The 21356-nt window shown below is 42.5% G+C and overlaps 1 protein-coding gene across 7 annotated transcripts; it reads left to right on the plus strand.

Annotated features, from left to right (window-relative positions):
* Positions 1-16: 16 nt before the first annotated feature.
* On the plus strand, positions 17-21126 carry DDX42 (DEAD-box helicase 42). 7 transcript variants are annotated; one of them, XM_054993063.1, is made up of 19 exons: positions 17-145; positions 936-1838; positions 2179-2408; positions 2945-3095; positions 3792-3853; positions 4342-4378; positions 7520-7669; positions 8038-8142; positions 8935-9054; positions 9998-10174; positions 11566-11694; positions 12247-12346; positions 13728-13775; positions 14636-14733; positions 14912-15188; positions 16792-17018; positions 17277-17387; positions 17473-17571; positions 18520-21126. In XM_054993063.1, exons 2-19 carry the CDS (start codon positions 1836-1838, stop codon positions 19177-19179), a joined length of 2784 nt encoding a protein of 927 aa, XP_054849038.1. In that variant the 5' UTR covers positions 17-145; positions 936-1835; the 3' UTR covers positions 19180-21126. The 7 variants fall into 7 exon arrangements, with proteins under 7 accessions (XP_054849038.1, XP_054849041.1, XP_054849042.1 ...); XM_054993066.1 differs by having other exon boundaries at positions 1742-1838; XM_054993064.1 differs by lacking the exon at positions 17-145 and having other exon boundaries at positions 163-1054; positions 1640-1838.
* The last annotated feature ends 230 nt before the right edge of the window (positions 21127-21356 follow it).

Below are 21356 nucleotides of genomic sequence, written 5' to 3' on the forward strand. Positions count from 1 at the left end.
ATGCGCGTTGACGTCACGGCGTCGCCGTAACGCCGTCGCTCGGGTGCTGAGTCTCCCGTTTCTTCTCCGTAGTAACCGCCTGTGGGGGGACGGCGGGGAGAGAATCCCATAACCCCGTTCAGGTCTGAGGAGGAGGCGGCGGTGGGTAAGTGGAGAAGGGGCCGAGAAGGAGAGGCAGAGTCGTTGCCCCCGGGGCGGTTGAGGGAGAGGAGGAGGGGGCGGGGCTGCGGCCTAGAGAGGCCTTGGCGCCTGCTTTGATTAGTTCTTCCTTCGCCTGGGGAGGTTGGTCTCTTGTGCTTTCGGTTGTACCTGTGCCCCCCCGCCCCCTGACTCCCGTGGAGGGCTGGTAAATACGGGCGACGGATTCGCAGGGGATCAGCCGCTTTCGCTTGCTGCAGGCAAAACAACACAGGAGCCGTGTGGCGCCTGAACAGCTGCGCAGCACCAGCTTTTTGCGCGCTTACTCAGGAGTAAGCCCTGTTGGGCTCAGCGGGGGCTCCCCCCCTCCGAGTAAAAGTGCTTAGGGTGGTCGTCTTATGGTGAGCAGAAGCTGTTGTGGATATAGGGGCCGCTTTACCGTATGACACGGTGACTCCCCCTTCTTTTTATGCGGGTTGTAGGTTTGTTTATACATGTATCCACACGAGGAATGTGTGCTTCAAGTATCTGACCCAAGTGAATAGTGATTCTTGAGAAACGTTTTCTGGGGTTTTAAAGAAGTCTTTAAGACTTCTCTGGATTTTTACTGCAAGAGAGATACCCGCTGTAGAGGTTGGGTACAGGGTGCAGCCTTATACAGAGTTAGCGACTCCAGTCAAAGTTCACAGTGTTCAATGAGCATATATTGGAATACTTCTGCATGAATTATACATTTATCACCTAATCTGTAAATCTTTGGCCTGGTTGTGTTTTTGTTGTGATCTTAATTCACCAAGATGGATGACTGATTACTGGTGAACAGCAGAGGATGGCAGAGACAGCAAATTAGTCTGAGGACCTGCATTGACATCTGTGGTGGAAGTTGGACCTGAACACAGGTCTCTCTCTCAAAAAAGTGTGGTATTCTTTTGGTTTTTTTCTTTGATGAAATGCATTGGCTGTATTTATAAAATGGAGATAGTCTTACAAGAGAAGAATTATTTTCATAGAATTTTAGTGCTAGAAGGCACTAAGAATCCATCTAATCTACATACATTTCTGACCAGCTGCGTCCTAGAATCCAGTCTATGGAGTCCAAACCACAAAATGATGTTGTAATATAGATGCATTGTGCAACAGCTTTGAGTGGCTCAAACAAGTGAGCCAAGCTAGAAGACAAAGAAAACCCGAAATATATATATTTTTAAAAAACAGGTTCTCTAGCCAATGGACCTGGGTGAATGAGATCTAGACTGACATCTCTGATCAGCTAAGAAACTCCATAGGTAGCCTTCAAAAAGTCATTTCATGTTTTGCTTTGATCTCTGTGACAAGACAGTGGGTTACAAATGTAATATGCAACATTACTTCGTCATATGAAGTAGTGGTGAGCTGTGTTTAGGGTTTGAAGACAAATGAATAAGAGCATTTGTAAAAAAAATAAGAGTATGTGCAAGGTAAAATTACTATGTAATCATCTCATGTTTATTTACACATCAAGGTGTCTTGCTGCTTGTCTTCATCCCCTTCTGCCTCCCGGTAGAGCTGCTGTTCCTTGTTTTCATACCCTGCAAAACACAGGATACTTTCTTCCCTCCTTCAGACTGTTTTCGTTCATCTTGGGAGAACTGTGTAGTTACAAACTCAACAAGTGAATTATTTCCACAATCAACACTATCAAATCCTCCACTGAAAATATGGTACGCTAGATAGTAGGGTACTCCCTCTGCCAAGCTTTGAAAGTCCTAGATGTGAGAGTAGAAGGAAAGGTTAACTATGAACTGGAGTAAAGGACTATGATAGCAAGCCCTTACGAGTGGTAATATAAATCCATCATTAATTTACAAATTATTATCAAGTTCAGATTTTCTTTATTATGGCTTTTTTTAAGATGGTGGTCTATTTATTTTTCTAGATCAGACTCGCTTTTCTTAGTTCCATGCTGGTTATCCATGAAGCTGTGTTGTTTACTTGAACACTTGACTAGCTCTGAAATGGGGAAGAAGTTCTATAGCTAGCACAATTTTTATCTTTTATCAGGCCAACGCCATGAACTGGAACAAAGGTGGCCCTGGTACTAAAAGGGGTTTTGGTTTTGGTGGCTTCTCAATATCATCTGGAAAGAAGGAAGAGCCAAAACTCTCTCAACAGTCCCATAGTGCTTTCGGTGCCACTGGTTCTGCAGCTGGATTTGGGAAGACACCACCACCTCAGCTGCCCTCTTTTTACAAGATTGGATCCAAGCGAGCAAACTTTGATGAGGAGAATGCGTAAGCTGCCCAGTTATTTCATTCGTAGCTTCTTAGATCTGCTTGCATGGTTTTTGTGCATTGTTTCTTGGTTAGTTTCTATGCAGTTTTCAGCTTGTTTGGCTGAGGGAATCCCAAGAAGGCTTATCACTTCTCAGATCCAACAAAGGGTTTTTGAGCTTTCTTTCTCCTGGTGTCCTGACTATTTAAGAAAGCAAGCCATTGTCAAATCAGAAGTCCTTCTGCCTGCCATATTTGCTGACTATCCATGCCTGGAGAATGTCTTGTTGGAATTCCTAGATTTGCCCTGAATTTCCCCAGCATGAGTTTAAAGTGTGTGTGTGGGGGGGGGGGGGAGACTGTGCATGGTTCCACAGGCCCCCCCCCCATGAAAAATTAGTTTATTTAAAAACACAAATTTTGTGATTTCTGTTCTATATGTAATTAATATATTAGTTTCTGCTCTGGGATTGGCGAAAACAGCTATATAGCTCACTGTTTTCCCTGCATTAAGCTTGGCGTCTGCTGACTTGGTTGTTGTACATCTCAATTGACAGGTATTTTGAGGATGAAGAGGAAGATTCCAATAATGTTGACTTGCCATACATTCCTGCTGAGAACTCTCCCACTCGGCAGCAATTCCATTCCAAACCACCTGACTCAGACAGTGAGGATGACCCCTTGGAGGCATTCATGGCCGAAGTTGAGGTGAGCTCCAAATTCTTTATTGTTTGCAGAGAATGGATTCACCAGAAATTGCTTCTAGGGAGTACAGTTTTAATGTTGAAGAGATTAACCTTAAATATTTTTTACTTTTAAAAACATTTAAAAAATCACCTTTTTATACTAGGGTACTCAGGTAGGTTACAGCAATCCAGTAAAACCAGAAAATTAATAACATAATAAAATTAAAAAACGATAAAATTACCTTTAAATAAAATTAATGTCTAGGGCAAACATGCCAAAACACAACCTGAATGCTAATTTGGCTTCAGAAGTCTTTATATCCTTGTGTTCCTTCACTAAGGAGTTGTAAAGTTGTGGCACTATCACAGAAAAGGCCCTGTTTCTTGTGTGCATGATTAAACCTAGGGGGAGGGAGCCAGGAAGAAAATTCTTATGCACCAATTTTAAAAAACGGGGAGAGGGCTCCGTCGAAAACTACCACTGAACTGAAGTTTTGTATTTAGATGCATGTGTGTATGCCACAGAATGCTTCAAGTGATATGACAGGAATAGGCTAAAAAAGTGAAAGGAACCAGTCTTGTTGACTACAGAAGTCATCTCCTAACAACTGGGCTTTTGCTTCTTCCTGCTTCTGCATTCCTTTGCAAGTTTCTCCATGAGTTCCAGTGTAAGAAGATGTTTTTGATCCTGCTATCTGTTTCTTTTGTGCCTCCTTAGGATCAGGCTGCTAGAGACATGAAGAGACTGGAAGATAAAGACAAAGAGAGGAAAAATACAAAGTAAGTTTTTTTTCATATGTTGCAGCCCTGTCGAAATCCAAGAGATGGACAAGTGCATGGAATTATTCTATATTATTTCCTCAGGGATAACATTTGAATTTTTTTGCCATGCCAAGATCTTTAGGCCTTTTTGAACCTCCTTAAAGGCTGTAACCTAAATCCTGCGGGCTAATTTGTGTGTGGTGGGGCGGGGGGGGGGAGTTACATGAATGACTGTCTTGCAGCAGGAGGGCCCCAATCCACTTAAGATACTGCAAATAGCTCATCTCTTGCGTGAGGTAGATCTGAAATGGATTCATTCAACATGATCCTTCGTAATTCGGCAAATCCTGGTGGGTTGGAATTCACATAGACAGATCTTTGTTGCTCTTTGTTGCTGCTGAATATTGTCAACGTGGAGTCATATTGATGCTGATCAGGTTGTATGTATGGAGCTGGGTATGTGGAACATTTGCAGGGAAGTTTTGTTTCTCTGCTTGTTTTTACAGGGGTATACGCGATGATATTGAAGAAGAAGATGATCAAGTGAGTTTCCTACACACTCTTTCTATCTATTACCAAAAAAATCACCAAATGCCTCTGAGTGCAAATTTCTTAATATTCTTTGAAATAAATTGAATCACTTGAAAAAGTGCCCAGTCATATCATTTACTGTGGGGATTTTGTATGTGTGTATCTTTTGCATCTAAGTGCTCTGGTTCATACAATTGGTAGCTGAAAATTCTCTGAGCTTGTGCTTCTTGTTCTCCACATCAAGTAGATTACTGTTAATTATATTCTAAGACCTATTATTTGATACCAGTGACCAATAACTTTATTTATGATTGCATAAAAGAATACTTGTAAATCAAATTCTGAAGACTTTAGCCTAATAATTCCCACATTGGGTATAGTATTGTATTGCAAGAGAAATACTAGAGGGCAGTGAGAAATAACTAAAGTCTCTTGTGGGCCTAAAGAATTCACCCTTTGGGAAGGGTGCTCACTGAATTTCTACATAAGCTAGTGTTCTAGCCTTAACTTTTTCTGATCATCTCCTGCAGGGGAGGAGAATGGTTTTGTCCATCTTTTGTATCGGGTGTGGTTGGAGCATTCAATCACTTCTGGGTCAGAATGACCCACACACTCCTGTGGAGGCTGTCCATCATGTTTGCATGAGACCCTGTTCTAACCTTCAGTCAACTGGCATGCTCAGAACAATGATGGATAGAAGTACAGGGTAAAGTGCTCTGAGGGTAGATTGTTATTACTCATACCAAATCTAAAAATAAACTCACAAGGGCGTAAGTATGAAGCCCACCTCGGATTTTAATTCAGACAAAATGTGTCTCGGCTGTCAGAAGTTTGGGCCACACTGTTCTAGCTCAGCTAGAGTGATATGGTTAAAGTGGAACATTTTTTGCAGCTGAATGTAAAGCAGGAAAGAAACAGTAGCCGTGACCAACTAACTAAGGCAAATTGAAAAACAAATCCAAAGAAATAATGCAAAAGTTACTTTATAAGAAAGTTAATAGAATATAAAATAAACTCTGAGTGGTCAAAAGCTGGCACAAATTGCTAACAAGTGCCCTGTGGGAGTGAAATACAGCTTCAATATGCAAAATCAATACTTGCACACCCCACAAAGTCACCTTGACTAACCACAGAGTAAATGGACAGAAATTTACAGTAGCTATACAAGCTTACAAATCAAAATATATATACAGCATTTTGCATGGCAAACACCAAGTGACTAACCAATAAATATTTGAACATACAATCAGGTTTGACCACAAATGTTCAGTAGCTATACAAGCTTATATATCAAAATTCATATACACCATTTTGCATGGCAAAAAGCCAGTGACTGACCAATAAATAAATTTGAAAATACAATCAGGTGCAACCGCAACGGGTTAGCTAGCAAGGAATCCCGTTTCAGGCATCCCCTTCTTCCTGGCAGTTACAGAACCTCAAGGAAAGTCACAGTCAAGTTTCATGCATGCTGGAAGCTTGCTCAATGTAAAGCTGCTTTGGGATTCTGACAGTAAGGAACTTGAACCACATGGCTCCCTTGATAGACATTAATCCTAATTTAGAGGAGGGTTGAATTTGTTGTTTAATCTGCAGAATAGGCATAGCAGAGGAAAAAGGACTGAAGAAGCCCACTTAACATTACAGTTCAATAAAAACCTCTGCAAACTGAGTCCTGAATTCATTTGTGAGTGGAGATGATTGCGTCTTCCTGCCCTACTGTGTCTTTCACTGGGTTCACTACTTTTGCTCCTCACCACCATTGCAGGAAATTGAGCACATTGTGAAGAGCATATTGCCTGCTACCTTAATAAACACAACACTCGTGTCTCACGCTCTTTTTAAAAAAACTTGCCAGATTGTCGGACAGTCACATTGTTTTGATGTTGCACAAAGAAGAATGTTAGTTTTAAAAAACTTCAGAGATGTCTTAGGGTAACCTGTAGGGAAAATCTAAAATGTGAAAATCTAAAATGCAATTCTAACAAGAAGGGAAAGTACTCATTTTTTCCCTTCAAATTTAAGAATATAGATTATTCCTTATGATATTAATACATTAACATGATTTCCAAAAAATTTTGGGAACACATAATTAAGAGTTGTATTTGAGTGTTTTCTGTTACCTATAGCATATATTTCCATCTCTAAGTATCTAGTGGAACAGGTGCTCCCAGCACTTCAGAGGAAACCTGCTTATCTCCTTACATTTCAAAGGATTTTGTTTTGAATGACTGTTTCCTGGACATGAAGCAAAGTAACTAAAGTGATACATTTCATTGGAACACTATAAAGTGACACAGGAATATACAAGCATTTGAGTTGCACAAAATTGTTCCCCAGGCCACATCATTACAGAGATGCGATTGGAACACTCAGCTTCAGCACTTCTAATCGTTGTTTCTTGGCTTTTACTTGCATACGGATTTTATTTTCTTCCTTGGATCAAATTCCCCTTTATGTTTAGAAGAGGAAAAAAACTTTTGTATAACATGCTTTGTAGCCTAAGGATTTAGGAATTATGTGACTGTATGGGAATAAATGATAGCTGTTGGGAGAAAAAAAGATGGTGTAGCAAATTAGACCACAGACATTACTACTCTAATTGCTCACACATATCTATGTTAGTTGGTTGTCGCTCATTGACCATCTGCAAGAAAAGCCAACTCTTTCCATTTTCAGAAAAACTTTTTTTTTAAAGTTCTTAGTTGCCAGAAGTGTGAGCAAAAAGCTATTTACAAACTTGCATTAAGGCCATCTGCAGCTTAATGTGAAGAAAAGTAAAGGGGACACCTTTAGGCATGTACAGAGTATCTTTCACTCAACACCTCTCATCATAGAAATTAAAAACTGCAAGATAATCTCATCTCAGCATTGGTGAAAATATTTTTGAGATACTGCCTCAATGTTTTGGGTACTCTGAAATTTCCACTTTGCTATTTAAGCCAGATACAGCAACCAATGTACAAGTATTTAATACAGTTCTAAATAATTACGTCAGTATTACTGAAAAGGCATTATTATTAAAGTTTTAAAAACAGACATAACCTTACTTCCCTTTGTAGGTAAGTGTTAAAAATAAGTAACAATCAAAACTTGTCTAGCAGTAAAGCAAAAACTACCTGTATGCAGTTATACTGCTGTGTTTTGCTGCAGGAGGCTTACTTCCGCTACATGGCAGAAAATCCTAATGCTGGTGTGGTCCCAGAAGAGGAGGAAGATAACCTGGAGTATGATAGTGATGGAAATCCAATTGCGCCATCCAAAAAAATCATCGACCCTCTTCCTCCAATTGATCATTCAGAGGTGAGGGAATTTTTTTACACTGTTACAGCTGATATTATAGCTTCAGTGCCAAGTTTAGCTGAAGATCAACAGTAACGGAATGAACAGAGCCATCTACCAGAACCCCTTAATTACATCTGCTTGGTTGCTCATTTTATCTGTTGCTCTGAGCTGCTAAGATTAGGAAGCGAGATGCCCAAACAAATACACATGGGGGTTTTATGTCATGATGACCAGCCACACTGGTTGTTCAGATCTCTCACAGAAGCTACACCCTCTCTGGCAAGTAGTTCCTAAACAGGAATGTTCACAAATGTTCCATGACATTAAAACCAGAAGTTTTTTAATCTATAAGGTGACACACCTGAATAACTCTGTTTGGCTTGCAGATCGAATACCCACCATTTGAGAAGAACTTCTATGATGAGCATGAAGAAATCACCAGCCTCACTCCACAGCAAGTGGTGGAGCTTCGCCATAAGCTAAACCTCCGGGTAAGGTGTAGCCAGAGCTCTCGTTCAGAAATTTTAGTGGCAATTGTGCATGAGACGTTAGACAAACAAGTAACATGATTCCTGTCCTGGGGAGGGAGGATCCTTATAACTCACCAAATGCTCAAGGCAGCTAAGAATGTTGTTTAAAAACAATCTGTAACCAAACAGACAACATTAAAACTCATCCCATCATACAGGCCTAGACACTTTCATTATACAAAAATAGTCCAGCTTTTTCATCCATTCAACAGAGTACAGCCACCATTTAAAATAGTACTTCCCTGTATTCTGTCCACTTTTTTACTCTACCTGGCCTTGACTTGCATGTGAAAAGCCCCCAACCATTCTGTGATAATGATCCCATTTCAGTCAGTCAGTACGTTTTATTGGCATTCGATAAAAAAAATTGTTTGTTTTTTTATTGAATGCCAATAATGATCCCATTTGAAGCAGCTATGCTGGTGAGCACAAGTGGCTCCTTTTTGATTTGCTTGCTCCAAGCACTACTTGGGTGACCTCTCTGTTGTACCAAATTGAGGTTTCTGCTGATATGGATGCTCCCCTCATTGAAGATGGATCTGCTACTACTACTGGGACTCTTGAGTAGAAATGCACCATGCTCAGAATGGGAATAGTGTATCTGTAGTAGGGAGGGAAGAGACCTGTGGTGTAGGGGATGGATGATCTTTGACTCCCCCTTTCCCCTCACAGTTCTAGTACATACCATAAATAATCATATCTCCCAAAAGAAGTGAAGAAGACTTTATGCATAATTGATACGATTCTTCATAGGTCTCTGGTGCTGCTCCACCAAGGCCAGGAAGCAGCTTTGCTCATTTTGGTTTCGACGAGCAACTCATGCATCAGATCAGGAAATCCGAATACACTCAGCCTACCCCTATCCAGTGCCAGGTGAGTCTTGTATCTCTCTGTGGAGCAATAAATAGAATTCCCAGAGTATAAACTATGGGGTCTCATTCTTTTTGAGTATAGAAGGCATGCTTCCCAACTTTGTAATGCTCTGTTTATTCCTTGGCTAATGGGCAAGCAGCTTTAGAAATTAAATGATCATTTCATTTGCCCTTTGTGCAAATCATTCCCTCTCATCTCAAATAGTGCCAGCTTAAACTGCAAATGATAATGTACAAAGGTAAGAGTGTCGGACTAGGATCTAGGAGAACCAGGTCTGAATCCCTACTGTGCCATAGAAGGCACAGTAGGGATGTCCGTGGGCCAGTCGCACTCTTGCAGCCCAACCTACTGCGCAGAGTTGTTGTGAGGATTAAATGGAGAAAGGGAGAATATTGTAAGCCACTTTGAATCCTTATTGTGGAGTATAAATTAAATACATAGAATGTTATACTTGATGTACTGTTGGTCTGATCCAGCACTGTTGCTTTTGTGTTCTTAGCTTAGCCATGTAATAGCTCAAAGAGCGAGAGAGAACCTCTGAATATCTGTTTGATTTTTAACCACTGCCCTTGCTGTACAATTTCATACTAGTTGAATCTCTTCCAAATGAGATGAAAACCTAATGCAGTTGCTGACTTGGGATAGCCATTTTGTCCTATGAGTAGTATAGACCTTTGATCCAGCCAGTTGTAAACCTCAGTTACCTTGATATTTGCTACCAGGAACACCACAAATGGTATTTCTTCCAAGACTTATTACAAAATGGTGTAGACAAATATTTTATATTTAAATGTAATTTCCAGTAGGGAGAGATGCTACACAGATGTCTTTATGGATTGAATCACAATATTAGTCCTCAAGCTGAGTATCGCCTATTGCATGTTGGAGAGCTGATGGTTTAATATATGTAGGTTATTTATTTATTTATTTTTCTTCTCTTTAGGGTGTTCCAGTAGCGCTGAGTGGCAGAGACATGATTGGCATAGCAAAGACTGGCAGTGGGAAAACAGCCGCCTTCATTTGGCCCATGTTGATTCATATCATGGATCAGAAGGAGCTGGAACCAGGCGATGGTCCCATCGCAGTGATTGTGTGCCCAACCAGAGAGCTTTGCCAGCAGGTAGGTACATATTTAGAGCTTGGTAAAAGGAAAGGGAATTAGTAAACACTGACTTAGAACAGCATAGACATTACAAGGGATTCTGCTATGGGCTGCCCTTTCAATTGGGATTTGTGATAATTAACAGAGAACTTCCAGCAACTACTGCTCCATGTAACAACTATTCAATAAATAACATTTTACTTGTATGAAAATGCTATATGTCATAGCTCAACCACCTAAAAGGAGAGCAGAGAGCTGCTGAAAGATAATTTGCATCTGAGAAAAACTCAGATGAAAGATGATGTTTTAGCTCTTGCTGCACTGACAGGATCCCCTTGATTGGTCAGAGTTTGTGATGGAATTTAGTGACACAGGTGAACTTTGAGTACTTGTCCCCTTTCAGATCTTGAGAAACCAATAGTTAGGGCCCGTGTGCACCGGAAAAGGGTTTATGAAAATGACCCAAATACTTAGGGATAGTTCTTCACTTGCCTCTTCTGTTAAGCATGTGCCCCTCCTCCCCATGTATTGAGCTCTGTTTTGTAAAGGCAGGCTGCAGATGCTGCAATTGTAAGGGGAGGAAGAGATTGCTTGCCTCTGCTGTCACGCTTGTTTCTTCCCTGCTCTGCCTTTCCATCCTCAGTCCCAGTCCTGTTTCACCTGGATGTCTTGGTCCAGTGTTCTCAGAATAATGCTGGAAATCTGCTCTGGAAACAGATCCTTCTAATTTTTTATTTATTTAAAACCTTCCTGTGGTATCTTTCCACCCAAATAGAGTCCCCAAGGCAACAAATGTCAAACATTAAAACATTTTAGCTTTAAAAACATTTAAAATAAATTGTATATACACTATAGTTCAATAAAAACATAATAAGAATTAACAGCAAAAACCAGGGAGGAGGCCAATAACAGTTATTAATTAAATTACATTAACATTTCATGACCAGAAATACTAATTTATTCCACTTCTGTGAAGATGTGGAAAGTGACAGAACAGGCAGCTAACAAGATGAGGGGACCTGCTGTGGTTTAGCTATGAATAGTTATTGAGCAGTGGATGTGAAAAGGGTCAGATAGCTAAGCATGGATGGGAGGAAGTGGAATAGGACTAATTTCCTGGAAAGGCTGCTTAAAACTAGAAAGTTTGCAAATAGTAGGTAAAATTTCTGTAATCCATTCTGCTAATGGTGGCTCTTTGTTCAGGTTCAGGGAGCCTTCTGCCATTGGAAAGGGTTCCTCTTGCTGAAGTGGAAGTACCCCTGTTAATGGAACAGATTGCAGGATCCAGCCTGTTCACTCTGCATATCCTTGTACTAAATTGCTAGGGAAGATGTGTACATTTAGCAGTTCCTTCCCTCTGCTTTCTCATCACCATCTAATGATGATCTATGAACCTGTGTGCCTTTTAGATCCATGCTGAATGCAAGCGATTTGGGAAAGCCTACAACTTGCGCTCTGTAGCAGTGTATGGTGGAGGAAGCATGTGGGAGCAAGCAAAGGCTCTACAGGAAGGAGCAGAAATCGTTGTCTGCACCCCAGTGAGTACTTCTCTAGGGTCTTGCTGCCACAAGAGGCTTGGAAGGTTCAGCTTTTGTCTGTAAAGGATACAAAGGTTTCTAACATTAGTTCTCAGATTTTTTAAATCTCTTGACCGTAATTCATCTGCACCTTACTAAGTACAATTGTAATTCAAACTGGAGTTAAGTCTCGAATGGGAGAGGAATGTGGCCTTAGATGTTTGGAAGTCAGTTGCTCTTGAGGGATTTGTCAGACACGGGAGCACTCAGACTGTTCTTGAAGCTAAGTATCTTCCCTCAAGCACTGACTTCAAAGTTTTTTTTCCCCTTTTTTCCCTTTGTCTGACCTGGCTGACTGGTATTCTTCCTCCTACCCCATCATAAAACTCTCTGGCAGGGATCCTAGTGGTCATGTTCAGAAAGGGGCCACAGTAACAGTAAGGCAAGCATAAGGAGATATAACTGAATAATGGATCCCTCTTTTTCCTGTTTAATCTCTATGACTTGGAAACTTCTGTATTTTAGTAGAGCTGAAACTAACAAGGTTGCTGCTGTTATAATATTTCCATTCAGGGCCGGCTGATCGATCATGTGAAGAAGAAAGCTACCAACCTCCAGAGGGTCACTTACCTTGTCTTTGATGAAGCTGACAGAATGTTTGACATGGGTTTTGGTAGGTAACGTGGTAAAAGCAGCGATAGTGTGGCTGTGTCCAGGGCTGGTCCATATTCTCATCTTCACATCTTCTTCCAGTGTGTCTTGGCAAATCCATTGGTGAAGGAATGTAAAAACAAATGACTGCCTTAGCTGTGCGCTGAGCAAAGATTTTTTTGCAGTCTCTACAGGCTATTTTAAGTGATAGTGGTGGGTCAAAATGAAGGCTTTTGGATATGGAATGTAACAATTAGGAAAGAAAGTGATTTGAACCAGTGAAGAATAATGCAACATAAACATGTACGTCCTGTGGCCTCAAATGGCCTCCAGATGGTCCTGGGAAAGCAGAAGAAAGGGTGGTCTCTGGTGGCCAGTCCCAGCCTGTGGAGCTTCAGAAATCTTCCAAAATACCATTCCTGCTCTAGCAAGCACTTTGTGGCCAAGGGGAGAATTGCTTGAGTGTCTAGCTTTCATGAATTTGCTTAACACCCTACAGATAAAGGTGGAGCATGGTATTCGCAACAAGCTTAGAGTTGACATGGAACCCCTGGATCTGCTGCTACTTCCTGTCTGCCTGTTGCTGCAGGACAGACCTAGAGAACTGGCCCCATCTTGTCCTGTCTGTCTTTTGGCTATGGTAGAATTTGGCCAAGGGAGGTGCATGCACTCCAGACTGATTCCTGATTTGTTTTGGGGGGGTGGGGGGAGTAATTTATGTTTAAAAATGTAAATATATTTACATATCACCAAAAGCTCAGTATTAGGTGCCTCACTGCAAGGAAGGCTTTTTCCTGGAGTATAGAATACTACTAATAGCCATATGCAGAAACCCAAGTATCTTCTAAAATACAATTTTTGCAAAATCCAGATGTAAAAGTGCTGTCCCCTTTCATTATCTGCAGTTCTTAATGTTCAGAAAAGGCATACTGATCCACCCTGACAGGTAGCTTTGTCTACCAAATTCAACACAGGGGCGATAAAGCTGGAGTATTTCTCTAGCCTGTATTGGGACTTGCCCCTGATTTGAAGCCACTAAATAAATAGAGAACAAATATTTATCTGCCATTAAAGCTTCTAGCTTTGTAAACTCTCAATTAATGCCCCCTTTTCTAATGTATACAAAAGATACTTGAATGCCTTATGTCAGACTTTTATGTATTTTGAGCCTAAATTCAAATGTATTAGCACTGCATTCAAGAATTCCTGAAGCTGAGTTTGGGTATGGTTCTGGATTTGGGGAAGTAAAAGTGCATTATCCTAGAATACTGCAAGTTTCATTTCAGTCATGTGCCACACTTGAATGATGTAGTTGGATGCTTAGAAATCTCAATGGGTATGCTTTTAAGTATATGTCAGTGTTAATGGGGCTTTCTCTGGAACTCTTATTTGTCTTTGTTTAGAATATCAAGTCCGCTCAATTGCTAGCCATGTGCGTCCTGAAAGGCAGAGTGAGTATTGGCTTCTTTAATTTGGTGTAGTTTGAAATATGCCTTTTTTGAGTCTGAAGATATACCTGTCTTGGTAAAGATGTCTCTTCCTGTGAAGAGATGCTTGATTTTCCTATAGGGGTTAATTTAGCCCTTCTCCAAACCTAGAATCTGTTTTCTGGAAATACCTAGAAATTAAGTTGGATATTTAACATATTTGCACTGATTTCTCTAACCCTCCTCCCCTCCAGTTCTATTTCCCAGGCCTGCCAGGAAAGAGGAAAAAAGCCACTACCACCACCACAAAACAATGCAGAAAGTGGAGACAAAGAAGCAGTGGCTGGTGGGACTACGAGCTGCTAGCCATTGCCTCTTCATTTCCACTTCTCGCATTGTCTTGTGGTGATGAGGGTGGTTTTTCCCTCTTTCCTAGCCACCCTCTGTCCTCATGTTACTGATACATGCATTATAAAACGGGTCCGGTGCCACCTACAATGCCTAGTAGCTCAAGGATGCCTGGCAGATGAGATTCCTATGGCCAACAGGTCAAGGAAAGGCTAATCTCTCCCACAGTTTCTTGCCCTGCTTGGATTGGAAGGAATCTAGAATCTTCCTGTCGCCAATTAAACAAACCTAATAATCTCATATTAGTTTTCCTGGTGAGTCGTAGTGGAAGCTGTATGAGAAGTCAGACTTTGATCTTAGACACTGTATCATGTGCTAGCTGGAAACATTGTTTCTGGCAGTGGCACACCTTTTTGAAAGCAGACTGTGCAGAATGTCACATGCCTAGTTTCTGGGGGCTTTGCTTTGGGTTCGTGCCCTTGGTTCCAGAATCCCCGTCCCCTTATAACTTAAGCAGAGCTTTCCTGCCTCAACAGCTTTGTTGTTCAGTGCAACTTTTCGGAAGAAGATTGAGAAACTGGCCAGAGACATTCTGATTGATCCGATTCGTGTGGTGCAGGGAGACATTGGAGAGGTAATATTTCACTTCCCCTTCTGGAAAATCTCCCCCTCCCCCCAAGAACTGGGAGGTGCATGGGGATGTGTGTGGTGTGTTTTCCTCAGTCCTTTTCTTTGCAGAGGCACTTGCAATTTGCTGCATATTGCTGGCTTTTATTTTTCCCCGTTCTTTCCCCCACCCCTAATCTAAACAGGCAAATGAAGATATCACTCAAATTGTGGAGATTCTCTCCTCTGGCCCTAACAAGTGGAACTGGCTGACCAGCCGCCTTGTGGAATTCACCTCTTCAGGAAGCGTCCTCCTCTTTGTCACCAAGAAGGCAAATGCCGAGGAACTGGCCAATAACCTCAAGCAGGAGGGGCATAGTCTGGGTCTGCTGCATGGTGACATGGATCAGAGTGAAAGGAACAAGGTCATCTCAGATTTCAAGAAGGGCACCTTCCCAGTTCTGGTTGCTACTGATGTGGCAGGTAAGGGTGCAAGAACATGTCTGTTTAAAGGCCTGGGAACCTTTTGTTGTTGAACCCTTCGCTGAACCTCCCCATCTTTCCCCAAGCCTTTCCCCACCTGCTAGCTTTCACCTGCCCAGCAACCTATCTCCCTTTCCTGAAGTATCCATGCATGCCAGAAAACAAGCTGGCAGCTGCCTAGAGACTGCAGAAGTGAGAAGAATATTTATTTACTTCATTTATGCTCTGCCTTTCTCCCCATTGAGGACCCAAAGTGGTTTATATAATTTGCCCCTTCCACACAACAACCCTGGGAAGTAGGTTAGACTGAGAGGGCATGACTGGCCCAAGATTGCCCGGCAAGCTTCTGTGGCAGAGTGGGGAATTTGAACCTGGGTCCCCCAGATCCTAGTCCAACATTCTAACCACTACACCATGCTGTGCCACTGTTTAGATTTTGCCACCACCTAGAGGGTCCAGTGGTCACTGGGAAATTTCTCCTCCACCCTCCCAGGAAGACCACCATCTCAAGGGCAGGACCAGCATGAACCCACTGACTCATTTTTGTTCTGATGTTTGCAGACTGCCCTTCCTCCTTCCTAACTTTTCCTTCCACTCCCCTTGACTTCTGGGTCATGTCTACTTGTTTTGGAGGACAGGAGGAGCCTTCTCTGCTGGACTGATGAGATCTGCTTTGGGAGGCAGTTGTCTGTAAAGCAGTTTTGAAATCTAAGTGCCTGTCTTTAGCACAGAAAGTTTTGCCCTCAGCAAATACGTGCATGTCTGTGGTCCGTGTTTAAACTGTATCTTTATGCTCCCATCCCCATGAGCCTGGAAAGTGAAACATTTGTGAAACAACTGAATATAACTTGTAAGACATCCTTACACAGTTTTTTCCCAGGCTATTTTTATGATAGTTTGTAGCATAAAAGAACTTGATTTTTATTTATTTGTTCAACCCTGTCCTAATTTGTATGCAGTTTTAATTTGGCAACATCTAGAAACTGGCCATGGTTCCCTTTGTTTTATTCTCTCCCTGGCTTTATTTTAAATGTATGTTTTAACTTTTCCTCATGTGTTTCTTTCTTAGGAGTTACAGATTTGTGGTGTTAGCATAATTTAAACCTCAGTGTGACTTGTTTCTAGTCTAGAAAGACCTCTCTTTGGAGCAAGAATAGCTTGTACCCCACCACGCAGTTCCAAAGACCTAAGGGTGTTTCCACCTTTGGAGGAAGGAGTGGCAGTTTCTGCTGATTTTATCACAGATTTCCATTTTGCCCCTTACGCTGTTCCTGAGGGTCCATTGACCTCCCATCACAAAATGGGGAGGGATAGGAGGGGCTCAGTGGGCTGCAACAGAAGAGGGTAGCAAGAAAGTTCTACTCTGCAAATGCATCTCATTGAATGCAAACCAGTGTGATCTGTACCAAGTCTACACTGAAGGTTTCTGGGCTGAAATGAGTACTTTCTGCTGTTACCTTACATTTTTGTAAATGGGAGGCAACAGAAAAGAGATCTAAACAGACTTGGATCATCCTAGGGAAAGAATGGGCAGTGCAAGCCAAGCAGAGACTTGCAGTGACTTCTTGATCCCATACCTGGCTTTCTCTGTTCTGTGCCCCAGCTCGTGGTCTGGATATTCCTTCCATTAAGACCGTGATAAATTATGACGTAGCCCGCGACATCGACACTCACACCCACCGAATCGGTCGCACAGGCAGAGCAGGCGAGAAAGGTGTGGCTTACACCTTGCTAACTCCTAAAGATAGCAACTTTGCTGGAGACCTTGTTCGGAATTTGGAAGGAGCCAATCAACATGTTTCAAAAGAACTCTTGGACTTAGCCATGCAGGTAACATATGCAAGCACTCGGAAGTCTTTCCATAGCCAGGAACATGCATTGTATATTTCTCTGTTGCTTTCGGGGGAAACGTATAATGTAGAATTGTGGTGAATTTTCCATTCTTCCATACTGTGCACTTTTTTGGGCATTGCTTTCACACTGCCAGCCTGAATTCTGCAGCCTAGAATGGACCTGAACCAGCCCACAATTGTGTGCTTGTGCCTCACAGATTTATTACTTATGTTACTTCCATCTTTCTCTTGAAAGAATGCTTGGTTCCGAAAATCCCGTTTCAAAGGAGGGAAGGGCAAGAAACTCAACATTGGTGGCGGCGGCCTGGGGTACCGTGAACGCCCTGGCCTAGGTTCTGATGGTTCTGTAAGTATAACAAAGTAACTGTGCTAGGTTCAGCAGCTTTGGTTAGAGATAGACAGGACTTACTGCTGGCATCTTTGTTTTGCAGGATCGTGGGAGTAACAGCGTAATGAGCAATTATGAGGCATATAAACCTTCAACAGGAGCAATGGGGGACAGACTGTCTGCAATGAAGGCTGCATTTCAGGTAGATATGGCCTGTTGTCCTGCCACAAATCACATGCCACCTCTGTTGCTGCCTCTTTTCCACCAGGCTGGTTGTTTTGTCTTTAAATCAGTTTTGCCTATCCAGATTATATCAGGAGGAACCTTAGAAATCAGAATTCACCTTTAAGAATTCGAGAACTGAAAGAAGATGTTGAGGATCTTTGTCCAACCTTTGTTTATCCCCCTCCCCTTGACATGCTTTTCCATAGGTCCTCCACACTGGTGTGGGGTCATAGCTACAGAGGACCACTGGAAGAAGTGATGAATCTTTACCATCATCTTTTCTCCTTTTATTTTGGTATCTGAACATGAATTCATTAAAATAAATTGTTGAGTAGAGGAGGGGGGCTAGCAGCAGCTTTTTCTGCTTTGGAATAGCCATCATTCGGCCTGCAGTCTGAATTTCCTTCACACCCCGCTCAAGTTATTTGGCAAGCAATATTTTTGTTGGCCAGGAGATGGAGCTGTCACATTCCATTCAGTGTCTGGATCAAAATTGCTCATTGGCATATCACAAGTCAACCCTCTTCCATACAAATGAATGTGCTTCAAGCAAAGTGCAGAAGGGAACATGTGCTTTAATCCCAGAGGAGCCTGGAGGCAAGGACTGGTTAAGTCAAATCCTCCAGATGGCTCAAGATAGTAAGCCATGCTTATATATTGGAGAAGGCAGTAAAGTAGTAGCCAAGTAATAGTAGTCAAGTTGTGACTTGACCATTTGACCTAGAAGTACCTTCCCAGTATGGCAGTTAACAGGAGGAGGTTTGTGCACATTAAGACACACCCACTGAGCAGAATCCTGTCTTCCAGCATCCAGTTTTTAATTTTGATAGCATCTAATGCCCCTGAAGCTGGGAAAACAGAAAACGGTGGCACATACTGTGTGATATTTTTGTGAAGTAGTGTTTTTTTTTTCTCTCTCCTCCAGTCCCAATATAAGAGTCACTTTGTCGCTGCCAGCTTTAGCAACCAGAAGTCGGGCAGCTCTTCCACAGGTGCTGGTGGCTGGACCAGCGCTGGCAGCTTAAATTCTGTTCCAACAAATTCAGCACAGCAGAACTTGGCAAAGTCTGACAACCCCATGAGTGCAGCAAAGGGTCTTCCAGGCTTTATAAGCTCTGGCAACTTAAACAGCATCCCTTCTTTCCCGGGCTCTGGAATTCAAGGATTCAACAGTGTGAATGCCAGCAACAGCTCCCGAGAAGGTGGCAGTGGAGGCAGAGAACGGTACAGTGACAACCGGGGAGACAACCGGGGCAGCAGTCGTCACAGTGACAACCAGCGCCACGGAGACAACAGCAGTCGCCACAGTGACAGCCAGCGTCATGGAGATGGCTATCGCCATGGAGAGAACCGCCACGGGGACAGCCATCGTCACAGCGAAAGCCGACATTCGGGTGGTGGAAGTAGCAGCCGCCACGGGGACAGCCGGAATAATGGGGACAGCCGGAACAGCAGTGAAAACAGAAATAGCGAGAACAGGAACAACGAGAACAAGAAAGATGGCAACAGCAGGGACAACAGCAAGACAGATGGTTTTGCTGTTCCTGAGCCCCCGAAGCGCAAGAAGAGTCGATGGGACAGCTAAAACCCCAGGCTCTCCATCCAAGTGGCAACGGTGCCTGTCAAAGGAGGCTTGTTGTACCAATAAGCAGTCGCTGAGGAGAATAACAGTGGACAACAGCATTCCCCAACCAAGCCTTGGCTGGTGCATCTGTAGACAGCTTCACTTTAATGGCACGTAGGTGTTGTGCTTTGGTCCAAAGGAAAGCATCCCCTCTCATGGAACTTCTCCATGCCCTGCCTTTCAATATCCGTCCACCTGAGGGACTTGGTTAGCAAGAGCAAAAAAAGTTTTGGTTGGGAGTGTTTTGTTTTTGCTTTGTGTCAAGAAAGGAGCTTGAACTGGGTAGATCTTTTCGCTCCCCTAGAAATCAGTGTGAACTTCAACTAATGCAGCCCCCCTGTCTTCATCCTCATCACCATTGCACCCCTGAGCCTTTTACAGCTGGTCACACTAGCTGGCTCTGCCCAGGTCTGCTTGCCATGTTCATTTGGCATGTGCGCAGTTGTGCCACATGTGCAATGTCAGAAGTGAAAATGGTGATTCAGACTGGAATGCTACAAGCGGCGGACAACGCAGGTGGAGTAATGGTCTCTAGTGTGGGCAGTTCATAATCGAGCAGGCCCATGTACACAGAATCTCAGGCCCTGTATGGGAAGCATAATATCTTGCTGTGGCTTTTGACTGTGGTAATCTTTTTACCTATCTCACGTGATGAATCAGTCCAAACTGGTTAAGTCCATCTTTTATTAAGATTAATGGGCAGGTGTTGTGGCTTCAGTCCTGCTTTTTATGTCAGTAGTCCACACTTAAGTTAGAGAAGAGAAACAGATTATCAAATCACCAGCTTCATACTCTGCTGCTCATTATTAGTATCTGACAGGGTACTGTTAGAGATTTTATTCCAAGAAGCAGAGGAGAAAGAGGCAGGAAACATAGGCAGTACACTCTGCACATTTCTGTCATTTCTCCCTCCGTACTTCAGACAACTTAGATGACGAGTTTGGGTGGAACTAAAGGGCCCCTTTGAGTTGGTAATATGCTCTAGTCAAGTAGTGGGCCAGATGGCACTTACTTGTGGGCCCTTGTTGTTCTAGCAGCCTCCAGCAGAGCCTGCCTGATGTATTTCATAGAGATATTTTCAGGGGCAGAATGGCAGTGTTCCCCCACATCCAATTAAAATTTTTACACAACATGTCATTTATCTTCCAGATATTTGCTCTGTAAAACTGCTCAGCAAAGGCTCGCAGAATCTGCTGGCTTCTGTTTCCTGGGGATGGTCCAGTTTCAGTGCTTATAAATCTCTGAATTTATAAATGTGTGAGGAACTCTGTTAACCGTGAAGTTGATGAGGATAGGCAGGCCATGAAGGTCAGGGGAATGGTCACTCCCAGAAGGCTGTCCAGGAAACATGTAATACAAAAATTGATTTTTACACAACAGGCTTCCATTAGGATGAGGTCTTGTGTAGATTAACTTGTTAATGTTCCAGACTTTTTTGTGGTTTCCCTCACCCCACCCTGGCTAAAACATATTTGTGGGGAGAGAGACTTTTCATATACTGTATCAAGTTGCCATGATTTGGGGTGGGGGTGGGGGGCAGAGCCAGGAAGTTTTTCAAACTTCTAAGTTTGGGACTGATCACAGAAAAAGTGTGTACACAGAGAAGCTAAAATGGGACCTGTCTGAAACAGAATGTGATACTCTTTCCAAAATGGCTGTCTCACACATTTGGAAAGCAGCAGCAAATGTAAAAATATCCCACTTTATTCATTTTTTAAAACTGTGTTCTTGGGCTCTTTAATTTTTTTTTCCCCCCAGTGTGGTAGGATAATCTTGTTTGCTGGAAATAGTTCTGTTCTAGCCTCTCATTTATATGAAATTATCTGAAGCCGTGTCAAGATCTTGTGACATGCTGTTTTGTTTACTTTCTGCTTGCTCTTCTAGTAAATGTTTTTATTACTAGGACAATTGCCCAGCCTGTGCCTTTTTTGTCTTTTCTTACTTGTGAATAGGTTTTGCTGATGCACACAAAGTTGGGCTGCTGTAGTTATAAGGAGTATTTGCTCAGCTCAGACTGGCTAGAAACTCTGAGCATCTCTAACTTTCCCTACAATACATTCCTCACCTCACTTGCTCAAGTCATTTTATTTTGCATAATGCTTCTGCAGATCCTCCTAGGATGCTCATCTTATTGTAGA

The sequence above is a fragment of the Eublepharis macularius genome, chromosome 12, assembly GCF_028583425.1.
Source record: "Eublepharis macularius isolate TG4126 chromosome 12, MPM_Emac_v1.0, whole genome shotgun sequence".
Taxonomy (NCBI): Eukaryota; Metazoa; Chordata; class Lepidosauria; order Squamata; family Eublepharidae; genus Eublepharis; species Eublepharis macularius.

Bases quoted from the DNA above. Each gene is read 5' to 3' on its own strand.
- DDX42 (XM_054993063.1), top strand. The intron at 10,175-11,565 runs GTAGGTACATAT...TGTGCCTTTTAG, and splicing joins CCAGAGAGCTTTGCCAGCAG to ATCCATGCTGAATGCAAGCG. The intron at 13,776-14,635 runs GTGAGTATTGGC...CTGCCTCAACAG, and splicing joins TGTGCGTCCTGAAAGGCAGA to CTTTGTTGTTCAGTGCAACT.